Source organism: Rhincodon typus, chromosome 6 (genome assembly GCF_021869965.1).
Source record: "Rhincodon typus isolate 14 chromosome 6, sRhiTyp1.1, whole genome shotgun sequence".
Taxonomy (NCBI): Eukaryota; Metazoa; Chordata; class Chondrichthyes; order Orectolobiformes; family Rhincodontidae; genus Rhincodon; species Rhincodon typus.
Genome location: NC_063337.1, coordinates 63,686,015 through 63,702,972, shown reverse-complemented (window position 1 = coordinate 63,702,972; position 16,958 = coordinate 63,686,015). Strand labels below are relative to the sequence as shown.

Here is a 16,958-nt window from a genome sequence, read left to right as displayed (position 1 = left end):
CCCTTCCTTAAACAAAGGAACAAAATTAGCTATTCTCCAATCCTCTGGGACCTCCCCAGTAGCCAGTAAGGATACAAAGATTTCCCTCAAGGCCCCGGCAATTTCCTCCCTTGCCTCTCTCAGTATTCTGTGGTATATCCCATCAAACCCTGGGGACTTGTCTACCTTAATGCTTTTCAAGACTCCCAATACCACCTCCCTTTTGATCGTAACATGACCAAACTACCTACTCACCCTTCCCCAGACTCCTCATCCACCAAGTCCTTCTCCTATGGTGAATACTGATGCAAAGTACTCATTTAATACCTCGCCCATTTCCTCTGGCTCCACACACAAATTCCCTTCCTTGTCCTTGAGTGGGCCAACCCTCTCCCTGGCTACCCTCTTGCTCTTTATATATGTATAAAAAGCCTTCAGATTTTCCTTAATCCTGTTGGCCAATGACTTTTCATAACCCCTTTTAGCCCTCCTGTCTCCTTGCTTAAGCTTCTTTTGACTTTCCTTGTATTCTACCCTTGCTTCGTGTGTTCCCAGCCTCCTAGCCTTGATAAATGCTTCCTTTTTCTATTTGATTAGGCTCACAATATCTCTTGTTATTCAAGGTTCTCTAAACTTGCCATACTTCTCCTTCATCCTTAAAGGTACATGCCGGTTCTGAGTTCCCAGCAACTTATGCTTGAAAGCCTTACACCTACCATATGTTGAGTTCCCCTCAAACATCTGCCTCCAAACTACATTCTTCAGTTCCTGCCTAATATTGTTGTAATTAGCCTTCCCCCAATTTAACACCTTCACTGACAACTACACCTATGATTATCCATCAGCACCTTTAAAGCTGACTGAATTGTGATCACTGTTCCCGAGCTGCTCCCCTAACGCGACGTTGCCCACCTGGCCAGGCTCAATGCCCAATACTAGGTCCAGTACGGCCCCTTTCCTAGTTGGACTATCTACATGCTGTTTCAAGAAGCCCTCCTGGATGCTCCTTACAAACTCTGCCCCATCCGAGCCCTAAGTACTAAGTGAGCCCAGTCAATGTATGAGAAGTTAAATCACCCACGACAACAACCCTGTTACTTTTACATCTTGCCAAAGTCTGCCTACATATCTGTTCTTCTATCTCCTGCTAGCTGTTGGGAGGCCTATAGTAAACCCCAAACATTGTGATTGCACCCTTCCTGTTCTTTAGCTCTACCCATATTGCCTCGTGGTATGAGCCATCCGAGGTGTCCTCCCTCAGTACAGCTGTGATATTCTCCTTAACAAGTAGTGCAACTCCCCCACCCCTTTTATATCCCCTTCTATCCTGCCTGAAACATCTGTATCCCGGAATGTTAAGCTGCCAATCCTGTCCCTCCCTTAACCAAGTCTCTGTAATAGCAACAACATCATAGTTCCAAGTACTAATCCAAGCTCTAAGTTCATCTGCCTGACAAGTTACACTTCTTGCATTGAAACAAATGCACTTCAGTCCACCATATCCGCTTTGATCAGTAAGCACACCCTATCTGCTCTTCCTCTGAGTCTTACTGGCCCTATTCTCTAGTTCACTTTCTGTCCATTCACCTTTACTTTGGTTCCAACCCCCCTGCCAAGCCAGTTTAAATCCTCCCGTGTGACACCGTCAAACCTCCCAGCCAGAATATTTGTGCCCCTCCAGTTTAGATACAACCCGCCCTTCTTGTACAGGCCCCATCTGCCCTGGAAGAGATCCCGATGGTCCAGGTATCTGAAACCCTCCCTCCTACTCCATCTGTTTAGCCATGTGTTGATCTGTACAATCCTCCTATTTCTAGCATCATTGGCACGTGGCACAGGGAGTAATGTTGAGATTACAACCTTGGAGGTCCTGCTCTTTAACTTTCTACCTAACTCCCTGACCTGCTGCTGTAGGACCGCATCTCTCATCCTACCTGTGTCATTCGTACCAATATGTACCACAACCTCTGGCTGTTCACCCTCTCCCTTCGAAATGCTTTCTGCCTGTTCAGAGACAGCCTGGACCCTGGCACCAGGGAGGCAACACACCATCCTGGAGTCTCTTTTACGTCCACAGAAGCGCTTATCTGTACCCCTAACTGTAGAGTCCAGTTCATCCAGTTCTTTTCATCTTTTTCTGCTGTTTTTATTGGAAATAACTTTTTCTTGAATTGAGTCAAATGTGCCTTTTTTTTTTGCAGAGATTATGTGAAATCTTTTCAAGATAAGACTGAAAAATTACCCATTTATAATTAGAATACAGTTTCGGCATTTCATTGGCTTTGCAGCGAAAAGCATGAATGTACAGTAGATTAAGCAGTACTAAATACTCAAGTGTTTTATTCTTTCATGGGTTGTGGAAGTCAATGGCATGGCCAACATTTATTGCCCAATCCTAATCATTCTTAAATGGTGGCTCATTAGGCTATTTCAAAGGGCACTGTGTTAATGTGTAAAGCAGACCAGCCAAGCACTATGGATTTTCTTCCCTAAAGTGAACTGGATTTTTTTTTTTTGTGAAACAGCAATCAATGTTAGTGTCATGAACACTAGTACAGAGACTAGCTTTCATTTCTGGAAATTTTTAAATTAATTGGTATTCCACCAGCTGCTACGATGGGATTTGAACCTGTGCCATTAGTTTGAGTCTTTGGATTGCTAATCAATGATATTACTACACCGTATTGTCTATCCATGTAGTAAGTGTTGTGTGGTTCAAATGTTATCATTTTTAGTTATTATATTTTCAAAGTTATTGCAATTGGGCTTGCTAGAATGTTAAGTGCATAATTTGATGTAGTTAATCACTTGCTTTTCATGTCTTTAAAATTACTTGTGAACTGTCATCATTCCATACTATCATTACCAGATGGAATACATTATGATCATAGCTAATGTTATAATTGAACAAGTTAGATCCCAGAATGCAGTCTAGCTTGATAGATCAGATTTTGTTTTGTTTTCTTCGTTCACAACGTGGCCTTTCATTGGAACATGAGCATGCAATGCTGCAGACTTCAGCTTAACAGTAAAGCAGAAAGTTATTATGCAAAAGGAATGAATATAAGATCGAATAAGCCGAACTACTTAAACATATTTTTTTGAAATCTTTCAAACTAGTTAAAATGCAATCCCATCTATCTTGGCAATATCACTTTGCAATATTTAAATGCTACTGAGAGATCCCTTCTCAATCACAGCTATAAGGTTGACTTTCAGTTCCTGGCCTTGAGAATTTGTTAACTTCTTCAGTTATTCATACAACTCCGCTTGATTTTCTCGGCTTCAAATAACCCCTTCAGGATTCTATGCAAACATTTCTCGTCTCGAAGTTTAAAACTAAGCTCTTATGCTTTAGTAGCAACAGATTTTTCAACTCTTCTAAACAAAACCCTTTCTCCAGGAGAATCTTTTTTACTTTTAATGTTCACCGGGATTCCTGAGAGCTGATACTAAAAGCTTTCCAAGGTATGCGTTTTCCATCCGAGTACAAAAATCTCATTCTTCTTTATTGAATGCAAACTAGTTTTTTTCCAGTGTTTACTCCATCTTACAATAAAACACTCTCAAAGCCAACAAATTCTCCCTCTCCCTGTCTATCGTCGTGGCAATTGCCCTCTTGCCCTATCTATCGACCACGCTGCCTGCTTTTTGATCCAGAATCTAAGACCGATTGTGTTGACATCTATAAACCTCATCCCTTGCATTACAAGTAATATCAAGTGGTACTTGATTTGTTGTTTCTTGATTTTTTTTTTTGCTGAAACAGGGAATTAGGTGAAAGAAGGAGGAGGTGATCAGTCCCTCCTTTTCTCTCATTGGTGAGTACTTCCTAGGGAATTTAGGACATAAGGGTAAAGAGAAGCCAGTCGGGGAGGAGTCTGAGACTGAGAAAGAAATAAAAGTCCAGACATGAGGCCTGTATTCTGGTCTCCCTGCTATAGGAAGGATGTTGTGAAACTTGTAAATCTTTTCTGAACCCTTTCAAGGATGTTGCCGAGGTTGGCGGGTTTGAGCTATTGGGAGAGGCTGAATAGGCTGGGGCTATTTTCCTTGGAGCATCGGAAGCTGTGGGGTGACCTTATAGAGGTTTATAAAATGATGAGGAGCATGGATAGCGTAAATAAATAAGATCTTTTCCCTGGGGTGGAGGAGTCCAAAACTAGAGGGCATAGTTTAAGGTGAGAGGGGGAAGATTTAAAAGGATCTGAAGGACAACTTTTTCAAGCAGAGGGTGGTGTGTGTACGGAATGAGCTGCTCAAGGAAGTGGTGGAGGCTGGTACAATTACAACATTTTAAAAGATATCTGGATGTGTATATGAATAGGAAGGGTTTAGACGGTTATGGGCCAAATGCTGACAAATGGAACTAGATTTATTTAGGATATCTGGTCGGCACTAGCGAGTTGGACTGAAGGGTCTGCTTCCGTGCTGTACATCTCTGACTTTATGACTGTATGTAGAGAGAGAGGAAAAGCCAGTGGGGAGGAGACTTGGGGATCAGAAACGGTGGAAAAAGTGTGATTTCAGGATAAGTTGTACATTCATTGGTTGGTAAGTAACTGACAATTTGAATACCCATTCTAAATTGCTTTCAGATAAAAATAAATTGGGGAAATATTTTACAAATGTAAAACAAAAGACCAGTAACAAATTTAAGAATATAATTTAAAAACTAGTTAAAGAAAGTTGTTCGTTTGCTTGCTGAGCTGGTTGTTCGTTGGTGCGCAGACGTTTCTTTACCGTTCTAGGCACCATCACGAGTGCAACGTCTAATCAAAGTGTTGGTGTTTTGCTCTGTTCCCAATGTGTATGATCCTCTGGTGCGGAGGGTCTTGTCACTTCTGGTTCAGTTTTTTTCAGCAGCAGTCTGTATATGGGGTCTATTTCTGTGTTTGTTAATGGAGTCCTGTGTTGAGAAGCAGGCCTCCAGAAATTCCCTTGCATGTCTGTTGTTCGCTTGTCCCATTAGACATTGGACAAACGGGGAGAAAACTGACGACCAGGATATATGAACACAAGCTGGCAGTAAAAAGACACGACCAACATTCGCTTGTCTCGATACACACAGACAATGAAGGCTATCTGTTCGACTAGGACAAAGTGACTATACTGGGACAAGCGACCAATAGACATGCAAGGGAATTTCTGGAGGCCTGCTCCTCAACACGGGACTCCATTAACAAACACATAGAAATAGACCCTGTATTCAGACCGATGCTGAAAAAAGAACAGAACCGGAAGTAATAAGACCCACCACACCAGAGGATCATATAAATTTGGAACGGAGCATAACACCAACGCTTCGCTTAGAAGTAGCATTGATGATGTTGCCTAGAATGGTAACGAAACATCTGCACACCACAAAACAACTGGCTCGGCAAGCAAACGAACCACCACCTCCACAACCCAATCCACAAATGTTGGCTATACCTTAAAAACTAATTAAATAATTTAGAGATGCAGGGCTGGGTGATGTGTTGTACCTGCATTATGCACCTAATTGTGGTTTATAGTGACCACATCTATAGCAGGTATTGGTTGATGGAGGTACTCCGACTTGTGGTTGATGAGCTGGAGTCTGAGCTTCAAACACTGTGACGTATCAGGGAGAGGAAGAGTTACCTGGATGCTGTGCTTCAGGAGGAAGTCACACCTTGTAAGTAAAGTGCTTCAAATTTGCCCAGTGGTGAGGAACAGAAGGGTGTGAGGCAGGTAGAGGAACCTTGAATTTAACATTGGGGCAGCCTCACCTGTTGTCCAACAGGTACTTGCTTTCTGTGTGGATGGTGGAAAGGACTGAAGGGAGGATGGGCAAACTGGTCACTGCACCATGGTACAAGAGGCCATTCAAGCAGGGGGAGCAGAAAGAAATCTAGTAGGATATTTTATAATTAGGTGTACAGCTACTGTAAACAGAATATAGAGTACCATATGGTGTCTTGCCAGCTTGGTGCCAGGATAAGGGACATTTCAAAATGGCTGGAAAGAATATTGAAGTTGGAGGGGAAGAATCCAGTTGTTGGGACCAACAACATAGGCAAGAGTAACCACGAGGTCCTGTTTGAGGAATATCAGGAATTAGGAATAAAATTAAAGAACAGGACCTTCTTTGTTTTTAAAGATTATAAACTCTGGATTATTATCTGAGTCATGTGCAAATTGGCATGGAGATAAGAATTAGGGAAGTTAACGCATGGCTAAAGGAGTAGCAAGGGAGAAAGTGGTTCTATTTTGTGAGGCACTGGCATCATTATTGGAACAGAAGGAAATGTCCCAGGAGGAGGACTCCACCTGAACTGAGCTGGGACCACTGTCCCTTTTAAAGGGTAAATAAGTTGGACTTGAAACTAGTTAGGGGGGGGAGGGACTGAGGGCTTGGTGGCAGTCTGTACTGTTTCAGAATCAAGTAACATGACAGAGTAAAGAAACTGGAATCTTACTTCAGATATGGCAGGGAATGGCAAAACTATAAGAAGTGTATTGATTAAACTGGAAAAGAGAGAATTAATAAACAGGTGAATAAATCATCAGTGCTCGGGGACAGGTTACAGTGAATTGCCAAAGAAGAGTTCTATACATGAATGAATGCAGTACAAGGAGTAATATGAGCTGCAGGTACAAATTCAAATTTGACATTATGATACTGTGACATGACTGCAAGGTGGTCAGGATTGGGAACTAAAGCATCAGGTTATAAGGCTTACAGGATGGACAGGGAAAATGGCAGCAGAGTGGCCTCACTGATTAGAAACAAAATTTATTCAGTGGTGAGGAAGGACAGTATGAGGGGAAAGCATTCAATGGAAATTGGGTGAAACTGAGGAACAGTAAAGGATCTAAAACTGTAATAGGTGTTGTGTACGGACTCCCTGTAGCAAAGGTCCACAAAGCAGCTTAAAAAAAATTGACTAGGCCTTATGAAAGGAAATTTGCCAGGGACATCAAAATCAATAACAAGAAATGTTTTAGTTACATAAAGTGGAAGTGGGTAGTCGCGAGTAATGTTGGTCTACCAAAGATTGAAATTGGAGATATTGCCAATGACAATGGGGAAATGGCAGACAGGTTGAATAATTACCTTGCCTCTGTATCTGAGCAGAAAACGAGAATAATATGTCAGAAGTTTCGAGGAAATTAATAGTAGATGGGTACAGGGACTGAATATAAGTAAAATGTTGGTAATTAGAAAATTTTATGCAATTAAAAAGTGATAAATCACCAGCACCTGATAGTTTCCATCCCAGGGTGTTAATGGAAGTAGGGGAGCATATTGTAGACACACCAACGATGATACTATCAGAGCTCCCTCTGCAGGAGCCATCCCTCTGGATTGGATAATTGCACTTGTTACTCTGCTTTTTAAGAAGGGTAAAAGAAGAAAACCGAAGAATAAAGGTCCAGTTAGCCTAACATCTGTGGTGGGGACTTTGTTGGAGTCTATAATCCAAAAGTTTCAGTTTATCAGGGAGAACCAGTATGGATCCATAATAGGTAGGCCATACCTGAAAAACTTTATAGATTTATTTTTGAGGAGGTAGCTAAGGTTGTGGATAGGGGAACTTCGATGAGTGTTGTTATATCTATTTCCAGAAGGCATTTAATGAATTCCCATATAAGAGAGTGTTAACTAAGATGGAAACCCATGGAACTGAAGGCAAATTAGTAATATGGCTCAGAAATTGGGTGAGTAGCAGGCTAGAGAACATAGGGATAATTGGTAGGTACTCAAATTGCCAGGGTGTGACCAGTGATGCATCTTAAGGATCAGTGTTAAAGCCTCAATTATTCACATTGATTGTTAACGACTTGGATAATAGCATAATAAATCATATCCAAATTTGCTGATGACATAACGTTAGTTGGCATTGTACATAGGAATACATAGTAACAGGAGCAGGCTATTCAGCCTCTTGAGCCTGTTCCATATTGTAGACAATAACACAAAATTACAAAGGGATATTGGTAGATTAAGTGAATGGGCAAAACTGTGGCAGATGGGGTTCAGTGAAGCAAGTGTAAGGTTTTCTATTTTGGACCGAAAACATACTTTTTAGGTGGTATGAAGCTAAATACATTGGATGTCCAAAGATTTGGGGTTGCAGGTGCATTGTTCATTAAAATACCATGAAAAGTGCAGACAGCATTCAAGAAAGTTGATGGAATGTTGGCCGCTATATCTAGAGGACTGGAATACGAAGATGCAGAAGTTGTATGAAACTGTGGTTGGCCCCTACTTGGAGTAATGTGAGAAGATGTGGGCACCGTATCTTAGGAAGGATAGAGGGAGTGCAACATAGGTTTATGTGAATGATGCAGGGACTTAAGCTATGAGGAGAGATTATACAAATTAAACCTATTCCCTCTCTCATTTAGAAGGCTAAGGGGTGATCTGACTGAAGTCTTCAAGATATTCAAGATATTGGGCAGCACAGTGGTTTGCACTGTTGCCTCATAGCGCCGGGGACCTGGGTTCATTTCCAGCCTTGGATGACTATTTGTGTGGAATTTGCACGTTTTCCCCATGACTGCATGGGTTTCTGCAAGTGCTCTGGTTTCCTGCCACAGTCCAGGGATGTGCAAGCTAGGTGGATTAGTCATGGTAAATGTGGGGTTACAATGATACGGTGAATCTGCATGGGGTGCTGTTTGGTTCGTGCAGACTCAATGGGGTAAATGGCCTTTATCTGCATTGTAGGGATTCAGGAAAAGACATAGTTTATCTTTATCAACAATTTCCACTGGTTGGAGGTTCTAAAACTAGGAGGCATAAAAATAATAACCTAAAAATTAGGGTCAGACCATTCAGGAGAGATGTTCGGAAGCACTTGAAGATGCAAAGTGTAGTAGAGGTTTGGAACTCTCTTCCACAGTTAGCAATCAGTGATCGATCAGTTATTAATTTTAAATCCAAGATTGATAAATATTTGTCAGAAGCAAAGGTGTTCAGGGATATGGGCCTTAGGCAGATATATAGCATTAGGCCACAGATCAGCCATGATCTCATTGAAGGTAAAAAAGGCTCAAGGAGCTGATAATCTTCTCCTGTACCTAAATTCATACAAAGATTTAGGTTGAATGGAGACAAATGAAAAGTCTGTAGTTACACTTGTCTTGGAGGAAGTTACACAGCTGCAACTTAATCACCAGGGTCTTGATGTCATATAATGTTCATAAACTTGTTAGATTTCTTCAGTTATCTTCAGTTCTCCCCTGTGTAATTGTATAATGTAATGCCTATTTCAGTTTAACCATTCACATCCCTACTTCTCACCACCATTGACATTTTGAGTTCACCTTGAAGTTTGAAAGCTTTGCAAAACAAATTGGGAGAAAAGTTAAGGAAAAGTATTGCTGTAAGTTGACCTGTAAGTGCCTGTGTGTATGACAGTTTCTTTCAAATTGCAAGGTTGCTTTTTTCCAACTTTTTAGCCTCTGCCACTTAAAATATTTCAAGAACAATGGTTACCATTGGCTTCATTTTTTTGGGGGGGGTCAATAGACAAAGGTGGAAGTTTAAAAATCAGTGAATAGTCCCAACATATCTGTAGCTGATTCATTCTGGAGAATTTTGTTTCTCTTTTTCTTCCTTTTGAGAAAAGTTAATTGCATTTCATTGGGGTGGGAGAATTGCACGACTGAGGTAACTTGGGAATTCCTGTACATCCAAATAAAGATCAAAAATCTGTATGAAGGTGCAAAAACAAAATCAATGATATTTACAAATAGCTTGCCAAAACTGTTTTTAGCATAGCCCATCCTGCAGCAAGTATTCTTCTGGCAGTAACGTTTGAATTTTTTGGCAGCTAAGGTACATCCAAGAGATTATATTTTCTAAAACAGAATAATAGATATCATTATAAACAATTCTCTCAGCCCATTTTGCCAAGCTTTGAAATTATTTTATTTATAGGTTGATGGAAAACTGCTGTGTTGGCTCTGTACACTTTCATATAAGCGTGTTCTGCAGAAAACAAAAGAACAGAGAAAGAACTTGGGCTCGCACTCCTCCTCGTCTTCAACTTCATTACCTGAAAAAGAGGTCTCTAAACATCACCATAGTACGAGTCGTCACAAGTGAGTTTGTTACTAATTTCTTTTTAAAACAGATGTTGTGCATTCATGTCAAGGACAATTTTGTCATTCAGGTTCCTTGTTTTATTGTCTTTCTAGACATTGCTTCTTTTGAGCATGCTTTCAAATTTGAAATTATAAATTTCAGTCAACTTAATTATTTTCTTTTCTACATTTCTAACCAAATGGGTCTGTTTTTAAAGTGGATTTTTAGCATGTCTTAACACTGTTTGTGCAGTTACATTTAATAATGGAATTCTTGCATAATGTCTTCTCATTTTGGCCATTCATCTTCCTGTGCTGGATCCTTGTCCACTGCCAAGTTCAATGCCCATTAAAAAGATTTTTAAGTTAATTTTTCAGTTTGGTGATACAATTGAAGAAATTAGCATAGACAGAGAGGAGGTTCCATGTGATTTGGTAGGCTTAGAAGTACATAAATCTCAAAGGACGAATGATAGGTATCCTGGGTTGTTGAGTGAAGCAAAGGAGGAATTAGCAAGGGCACTTGCATGAATTTTTAAACTCCTATTTGGCAATAGGACGGGTGCTGGAGGACAGCCAATGTGGTACTGTTATTCAAGAAGGGAGCAAGGGTTAAAGTAGGAAACTACCTCCCAGCGAGTTTACCACCTCGGTGGTAAGGAAACCTGTTGGAAGTAATTCTGAGGAGAGGCAGTGATTAATCAAGAACACTCAGCCTGGTTTTGTTGCAGTGAAATTCTATCTGACCAACTTTTTTTTATTCACTCATTGGATGTAGCATCGCTGGTCAGCCAGCATTAATTGCCCATGCCTAGTTGCCCTTGAAAAGGTAATAGTGAACTACTTTCTTGAACTGCTGCAGTCCTTGTGCCGTAGGTTGACCCAGAATTTTGACCTACTGGCAGTGGAGGAATGGGATATATTTCCAAGTCAGGATGGCAAGTGGCTTGGAGGGGAACTTGCAAGTTGTGATTTTTCATGTATCTGGCTGCCCTTGTCCTTACTTATGGAAGTGGTCATGTGTTTAGAAGGTGCTGAAGGAGCTTTGGTGAATTTCTGCAATGCATCTTGTACATTGTATACACTGCTGCTGCTGAACGGTGGCTCACTGGTTAGCACTGCTGCATCTCAGCACCAGGGACCCGGGTTCGATTCCACCCTCAGGCAACTGTCTGTGTGGAGTTTGCATATTCTCCCTGTGTCTGTGTGGGTTTCCTCCGGGTTCTCCGGTTTCTTCCATCAATCCAAAGATGTGCAGGCTAGGTGGATTGGCCATGCTAAATTGCCCGTAGTGTTCAGGGATGTATAGATTAGTTGGGTCTATAGGGGGATTGGTCTGGGTGGATGTTCTGAGGGTCGCTGTGGACTTGTTGGGCCGAAGGGCCTGTTTCCACATTGTAGGGATTCTATTATTTATGATTCTACGATCTATGAACATCAGCGATGGAGGGAATAGAATCTTGTGGATATGATGCCATTCCAAGTGGGTTATTTTGTTGTGGATGGTGTCAAACCTGAGTGGGGTTGGAGCAGCATCTATCCAGGCAAGTGGGAATTATGCCATCACACTCCTGACTTGTCGATGATGGACAGGCTTTGAGGAGTCGAGAGGTGAGTTCCTTGTTGTAGTATTTGTAGCTTCTGACCAGCTCTTTAACCACTGTCTTTATGTGAGACCAGTTGAATTTCTGGTCAGTGGTAACCTCCAGAATGTTGATATTGAGGAATTCGGTGACGGTAGTGCCATTGAATGTCAAGGAGCGGTGGTTTGATGGTTATTGCCTGGAATTAGTGGTGTGAAAGTTATTTGTTACTTGTCAGCCCAAGCTTCGATATTGTCCAGGTCTTGCTTGCATTTGAACATGGACTGCTTCAGATTCTGCGGAGTCATGAATGGTGTTGATCATATGCAATCATTGGCGAACTTCCCCACTTGTGACTTAGGGAGAGGGGAGGTCATTGATGAAACAGCTGAAGATGGGTGGGCCTAGCACACTACCCTAAGTAGCTCCTGCAGAGATGTCCGGCAGCTGAGAAGACTGTCATTCAAGAAGCACAACCATCCTCCCATGTGCCAGACTTGACTTCAACCACCATAGAGTTTGCCCCCGATAACCATTGATTCCAGTTTTGCCAGGACTCATTGATGCTACACTTGATCTAATGTGACTTGATGTTAAAGGCTGTCACTCTCACCTCACCTCTGGAATTCAGTTCTGTTCTCCATGTTTGAACCAAGACTGCAATAAGGGCAGGAGTTGAGTAGCCTTGGCCAAGCCCAAACTGGGCATCACTAAGCAGGTACTGCTTGATAGTGTGGTTGATGATGTCTTCTGCCATTTTATTTGTGATTGAGCGTAGACTGATGGGAGTATAATTGGCCTGGTTGGATTTGTCCATTTTGTGTACAAAACATGTCATTCTCTTGTTCAAGAAAGGGAATAGGGAAAATCCTGGAAATTACAGACTGGTCAGTCTTTCTTCTGTGGTGGGCAAATTATTTGAATTATGATCATTTGGAAAAGCACAGTTTGATTAGAAATAGTCAGCATGGCTTTGTGAGGGGCAGGTTATGCCTCACAAGCCTTGTTGAATTCTTTGAGGATGTGACAAAACACATCGATGAAAGGAGAGCAGTGGATGTGATGTATATGGATTTTAGCAAGACATTTGATAAGGTTCCACATGGTAGGCTCATTCAGAAAGTAAGGAGGCATGGGATTCAGGGAAATTTGGCTGTCTGGATACAAAACTGGCTGTCCAATAGAAGACACAGGGTGGTAGGAGATGGAAAGTATTCAGCCTGGAGCTCGGTGACCAATGGTGTTCCGCAGGGATCTGTTCTGGGACCTCTGCTCTTCGTGATCTTTGTAAATGACTTGGATGAGGAAGTGGAAGGGTGGGATAGTAAGTTTGCCGATGACATGAAGGTTGGTGAAGTTGTGGATGGTGTGGAGGGCTGTTGTTGTTTGCAATGGGACATTTGACAGGATGCAGAGCTGGGCAAAGAAGTGGCAGATGGAATTCAACCCAGAAAAGTGTGAAGTGAATCATTTTGTAAGGTCGAATTTGAATGCAGAACTGCAGGATAACCTCACGGCTCTTAAACTCAATTCCCCTGCCAATGAAAGCCAACACACCATACACCTTCTTTACAACCCTATCAACTTGGGTTGCAACTTTGAGGGATCTATGGACGTGGACCCCATGATCCCCCTGTTCCTCCACACTGCCAAGAATCGTGCCATTAACCCGCTCTCTCAAAAACTCCACTACCACTGGAGTCAGATACTTTAGAGACTTTTAAGTGACATTTGCATAGGCACGCAGAGGATGGTAAAATGTAAGGTATGCATGGTAGATTGATCTTAATAGGATAATAGTTCGGTACAACATCGTGGGCCGAAGGGCCTGTACTGTGCTGTACTGTTCTATGTTCAATGTTCTAACATACCTGGGCAATTTTCCACATTGTCAGATAAATGACGATGATGTAACTATATTGGAACAGCTTGGTTAGGGGAAGAGGCAAATTCCGGTGCACTAGTTTTCAGTATTATTGCTGGAATGTTGTCAGGGCCCATAGCTTTGTAGTACCCAGTGCCTCCAATTGTTTCTTGATATCATGTGGAGTGAATGGAATTGACTGAAGTCTGGTATCTGTAATGCTGGGCACCATCGGAGGAGGCCGAGATGGGTCATCCAGTCAAATGCACTGTGTTGCTCTTCTATCATTGAGAATGGGGCTATTTATGGTGCAACCGCCACCAGTGAATTATTTGATTGTCCATTGAATATGGCAAGACTTCAGAGCTTAGATTTGATTCGTTAGTTATGGATTGCTTATCTATGTCTGTTACTTGCCACTTATGCATTTTGATATGAAAGTAGTCCTATTTTGGTAGTTTCCACATTGCCATCTCATTTATAGGTATGCCTGTGCTGCTCCTGCCATGCTTCCTGCAATCGTCTTTGAGCCAGGATTGATCCACTGGCTTGATGGTAATGGCTGAATTGGGGGTATGTCAGATGATGAGGTTGCACATTGTGCTGGAGTACAATTCTACTGAAGTTGATGGCCCACAGCACCTCATGGATGCCCAGTTTAGAGTTGCTAGATCTATTCAAATTCTGTCCCATTTAGCATGGTAATAGAGCCACGCCATGCAATGAAGGGTATTCTGAACGTTAAGGCGGGACTTGGTCTTCACAAGTTGTCACTCTGATTGTCACTGTCGTGGATGGTTGGGTCAGCAGCTGACAGATTAGTAAAGATTAGGTCAAATATGTTTATCCCTATTGTTGGTTTCCTTACAAGCTGCTGCAGACCCAGTCCTTTAGATGCCCCCCAGCTTAGTGGTGGACATTGAAATGCCCCATCCAGAATACATTTTTGCACCCTTGGCACCCTCAGTGCTTCTTCCAAGTGTTGTTCAACATGGTTCATAAGCCAAGAGAAGACCATATGTGTAATCAGGAGGTTTCCTTGCCTATGTTTAACGTGAAGCCATGAGACTTCATGGAGTCTGGACTCTCAGGACAACTCTTCCACCTTTGGGCAGGTCATATCCAAGGATAGTGATGGTTGTGTCTGGCATATTGTGTTAATTATGCCTATAGCTTGACTACTCTGAAAGACAGCACCTAATTTTCGCACTAGCCCCCAGATGTTAGTGAGGAGGACTTTGCAGGGCTGTTTCTGCCATTGTCATTTTTGTTGCCGAGGTCAATGCCAGGTAGTCTGTCCAATCATTTCTTTGTTGTGACTTTGCATTAATTGCTAAAGTGGAGTGGCTTGCTAATCCATTTCAGAGGGTAGTTGAGAGTCACCCACCTTGCTGTGCATCTAGAGTCACATGTTGGCCACGCCAGGTAAGGATGGCAGATTTCCTTTCCTGGAGAACATTAGTCATTAGTGAGCCATTAGTGAACTTACTTGAATTTTTCAAACAGGTGACCAGATGTGTAGATGAGCCCAATCCTTTGTAGTCTACTTTGATTTCACTAAGGCTTTTGATGAAGTCCTCTATGGGAGACTAATGGCAGGAAGTGGAGGGTAATGTTTGACGGGTGACTTTAGACTAGAATGTAAAAGTAAAAGAACTGCAGACACTCGAAATAAGAAACAAAAACAGAAATTGCTGGAAAAGCTCAGCAGGTCTGGTAGCAACTGTGGAGAGAAAGTAAAATTAATGTTTCAGGCCCGGTGACCCTTCTTCAGATTGATTAGTAACAATTGGACTTCAATCCAAATAAATGAGTTGATACACTTGGACAGGACAAACAAGACAAGGGAATACATAGCCAAAGAATTGTATAGCACAGAAACAGGCCTTTTGGTCCAATTTGTCCATGCCAAACAGATATCCAAAACTGATCTAGTCCTACTTGCCAGTATTTAGCTCACCCCTCCATATTCATGTACCCAACCAGATACCTTTTAAATAACAGCTGTACCTGCTTCCACCACTTCCTGTGGAAGCTGATTCCATACACACACCACCCTCTGCGTGAAAAAGTTGCTCCTCAAGTCTTTTTAAATCTTTCTCTTCTCACCTGAAACCTACGCCCTCTAGTTTTGGACTCCCCTATCCTGAGAAGAAGACCTTTGGCTATTCACCCTATCCATGCCCTTCATGATTTTATATACCTCTATGTAAGGTCACCCCTTAGCCTTCAACACTCAAAGGGGAAAATAAAAGGCCAAGCCGATTCAGCTTCTCCCTATAGCTCAAACCTTCCAATGCCGGCAACATTGTTATAACAAGGTGTAGAGCTGGATGAACACAGCAGGCCAAGCAGCATCAGAGGAGCAGGAAGGCTGACATTTCGGGCCTAGACCCTTCTTCAGAAACGGGGGAGGGGAAGGGGGTTTTGAAATAAATAGGGAGAGAGGGGGAGGCGGATAGAAGATGGATAGAGGAGAAGATAGGTGGAGAGGAAACAGACAGGTCAAAGAGGCGGGGATGGAGCCAGTAAAGGTGAATGTAGGTGGGGAGTTAGGGAGGGGATAGGTCGGTCCAGGGAGGACAGACAGGTCAAGGGGGAGGTTAGTAGGTAGGAAATGGGGGTGCGGCTTGAGGTGGTGGGAGGAAGAACAGGTTAGGGAGGCAGGGACAAGCTGGGCTGGTTTTGGGATGTGGTAGGGGGAGGGGAGATTTTGAAACTTGTGAAATCCACATTGATACCATTGGGCTGCAGGGTTTCCAAGCGGAATATGGGTTGCTGTTCCCGCAACCTTCGGGTGGCATCATTGCGGCACTGCAGGAGGCCCAGGATGGACATGTCGTCTGAGGAATGGGAGGGGGAGTTGAAATGGTTCGTGACTGGGAGGTGCAGTTGTTTATTGCGAACCGAGCGTAGGTGTTCTGCAAAGCGGTCCCCAAGCCTCTGCTTGGTTTCCCTGACGTAGAAGAGGCCACAACGGGTACAGCGGATGCAGTATACCACATTAGCAGATGTGCAGGTGAACATCTGCTTGATGTGGAAAGTGTTCTTGGGGCCTGGGATGGGGGTGAGGGAGGTGGTGTGGGGGCAGGTGTAGCACTTCCTGCGGTTGCAGGGAAAAGTGCCGGGTGTGGTGGGGCTGGAGGGGAGTGTGGAGCGGACAAGGGAGTCACGGAGAGAGTTGTCCCTCCGGAAAGCAGATAAGGGTGGGGAGGGAAAAATGTCTTTGGTGGTGGGGTCGGATTGCAGATGGCGGAAGTGTCGGAGGATGATGCGTTGGATCCAGAGGTTAGTGGGGTGGTACGTGAGGACGAGGGGGATTCTTTTTTAGTTGTTATTGCGGGGGCGGGGTGTGAGGGATGAGTTGCGGGAAATGCGGGAGACACGGTGGAGGGCGTTCTTGACCACTGAGGAGGGGAAGTTGTAGTCCTTGAAAAACGAGGACATCTGAGATGTACGGGAGTGGAATGCCT

At 42.9% G+C, this 16,958-nt stretch overlaps 1 protein-coding gene across 5 annotated transcripts in view; it reads left to right on the top strand.

Moving 5' to 3' along the window:
• The window catches only part of fam76b (family with sequence similarity 76 member B), an 84,007-nt gene that overhangs the window by 22,173 nt on the left and 44,876 nt on the right, over positions 1 to 16,958 (top strand). For all 5 annotated transcript variants that reach the window (XM_048598258.1, XM_048598256.1, XM_048598255.1 and 2 more), the window contains one exon: positions 9,893 to 10,056. In XM_048598258.1, the coding sequence (XP_048454215.1) occupies positions 9,893 to 10,056 (164 nt within the window). The remainder of the gene's footprint in view (positions 1 to 9,892; positions 10,057 to 16,958) is intronic.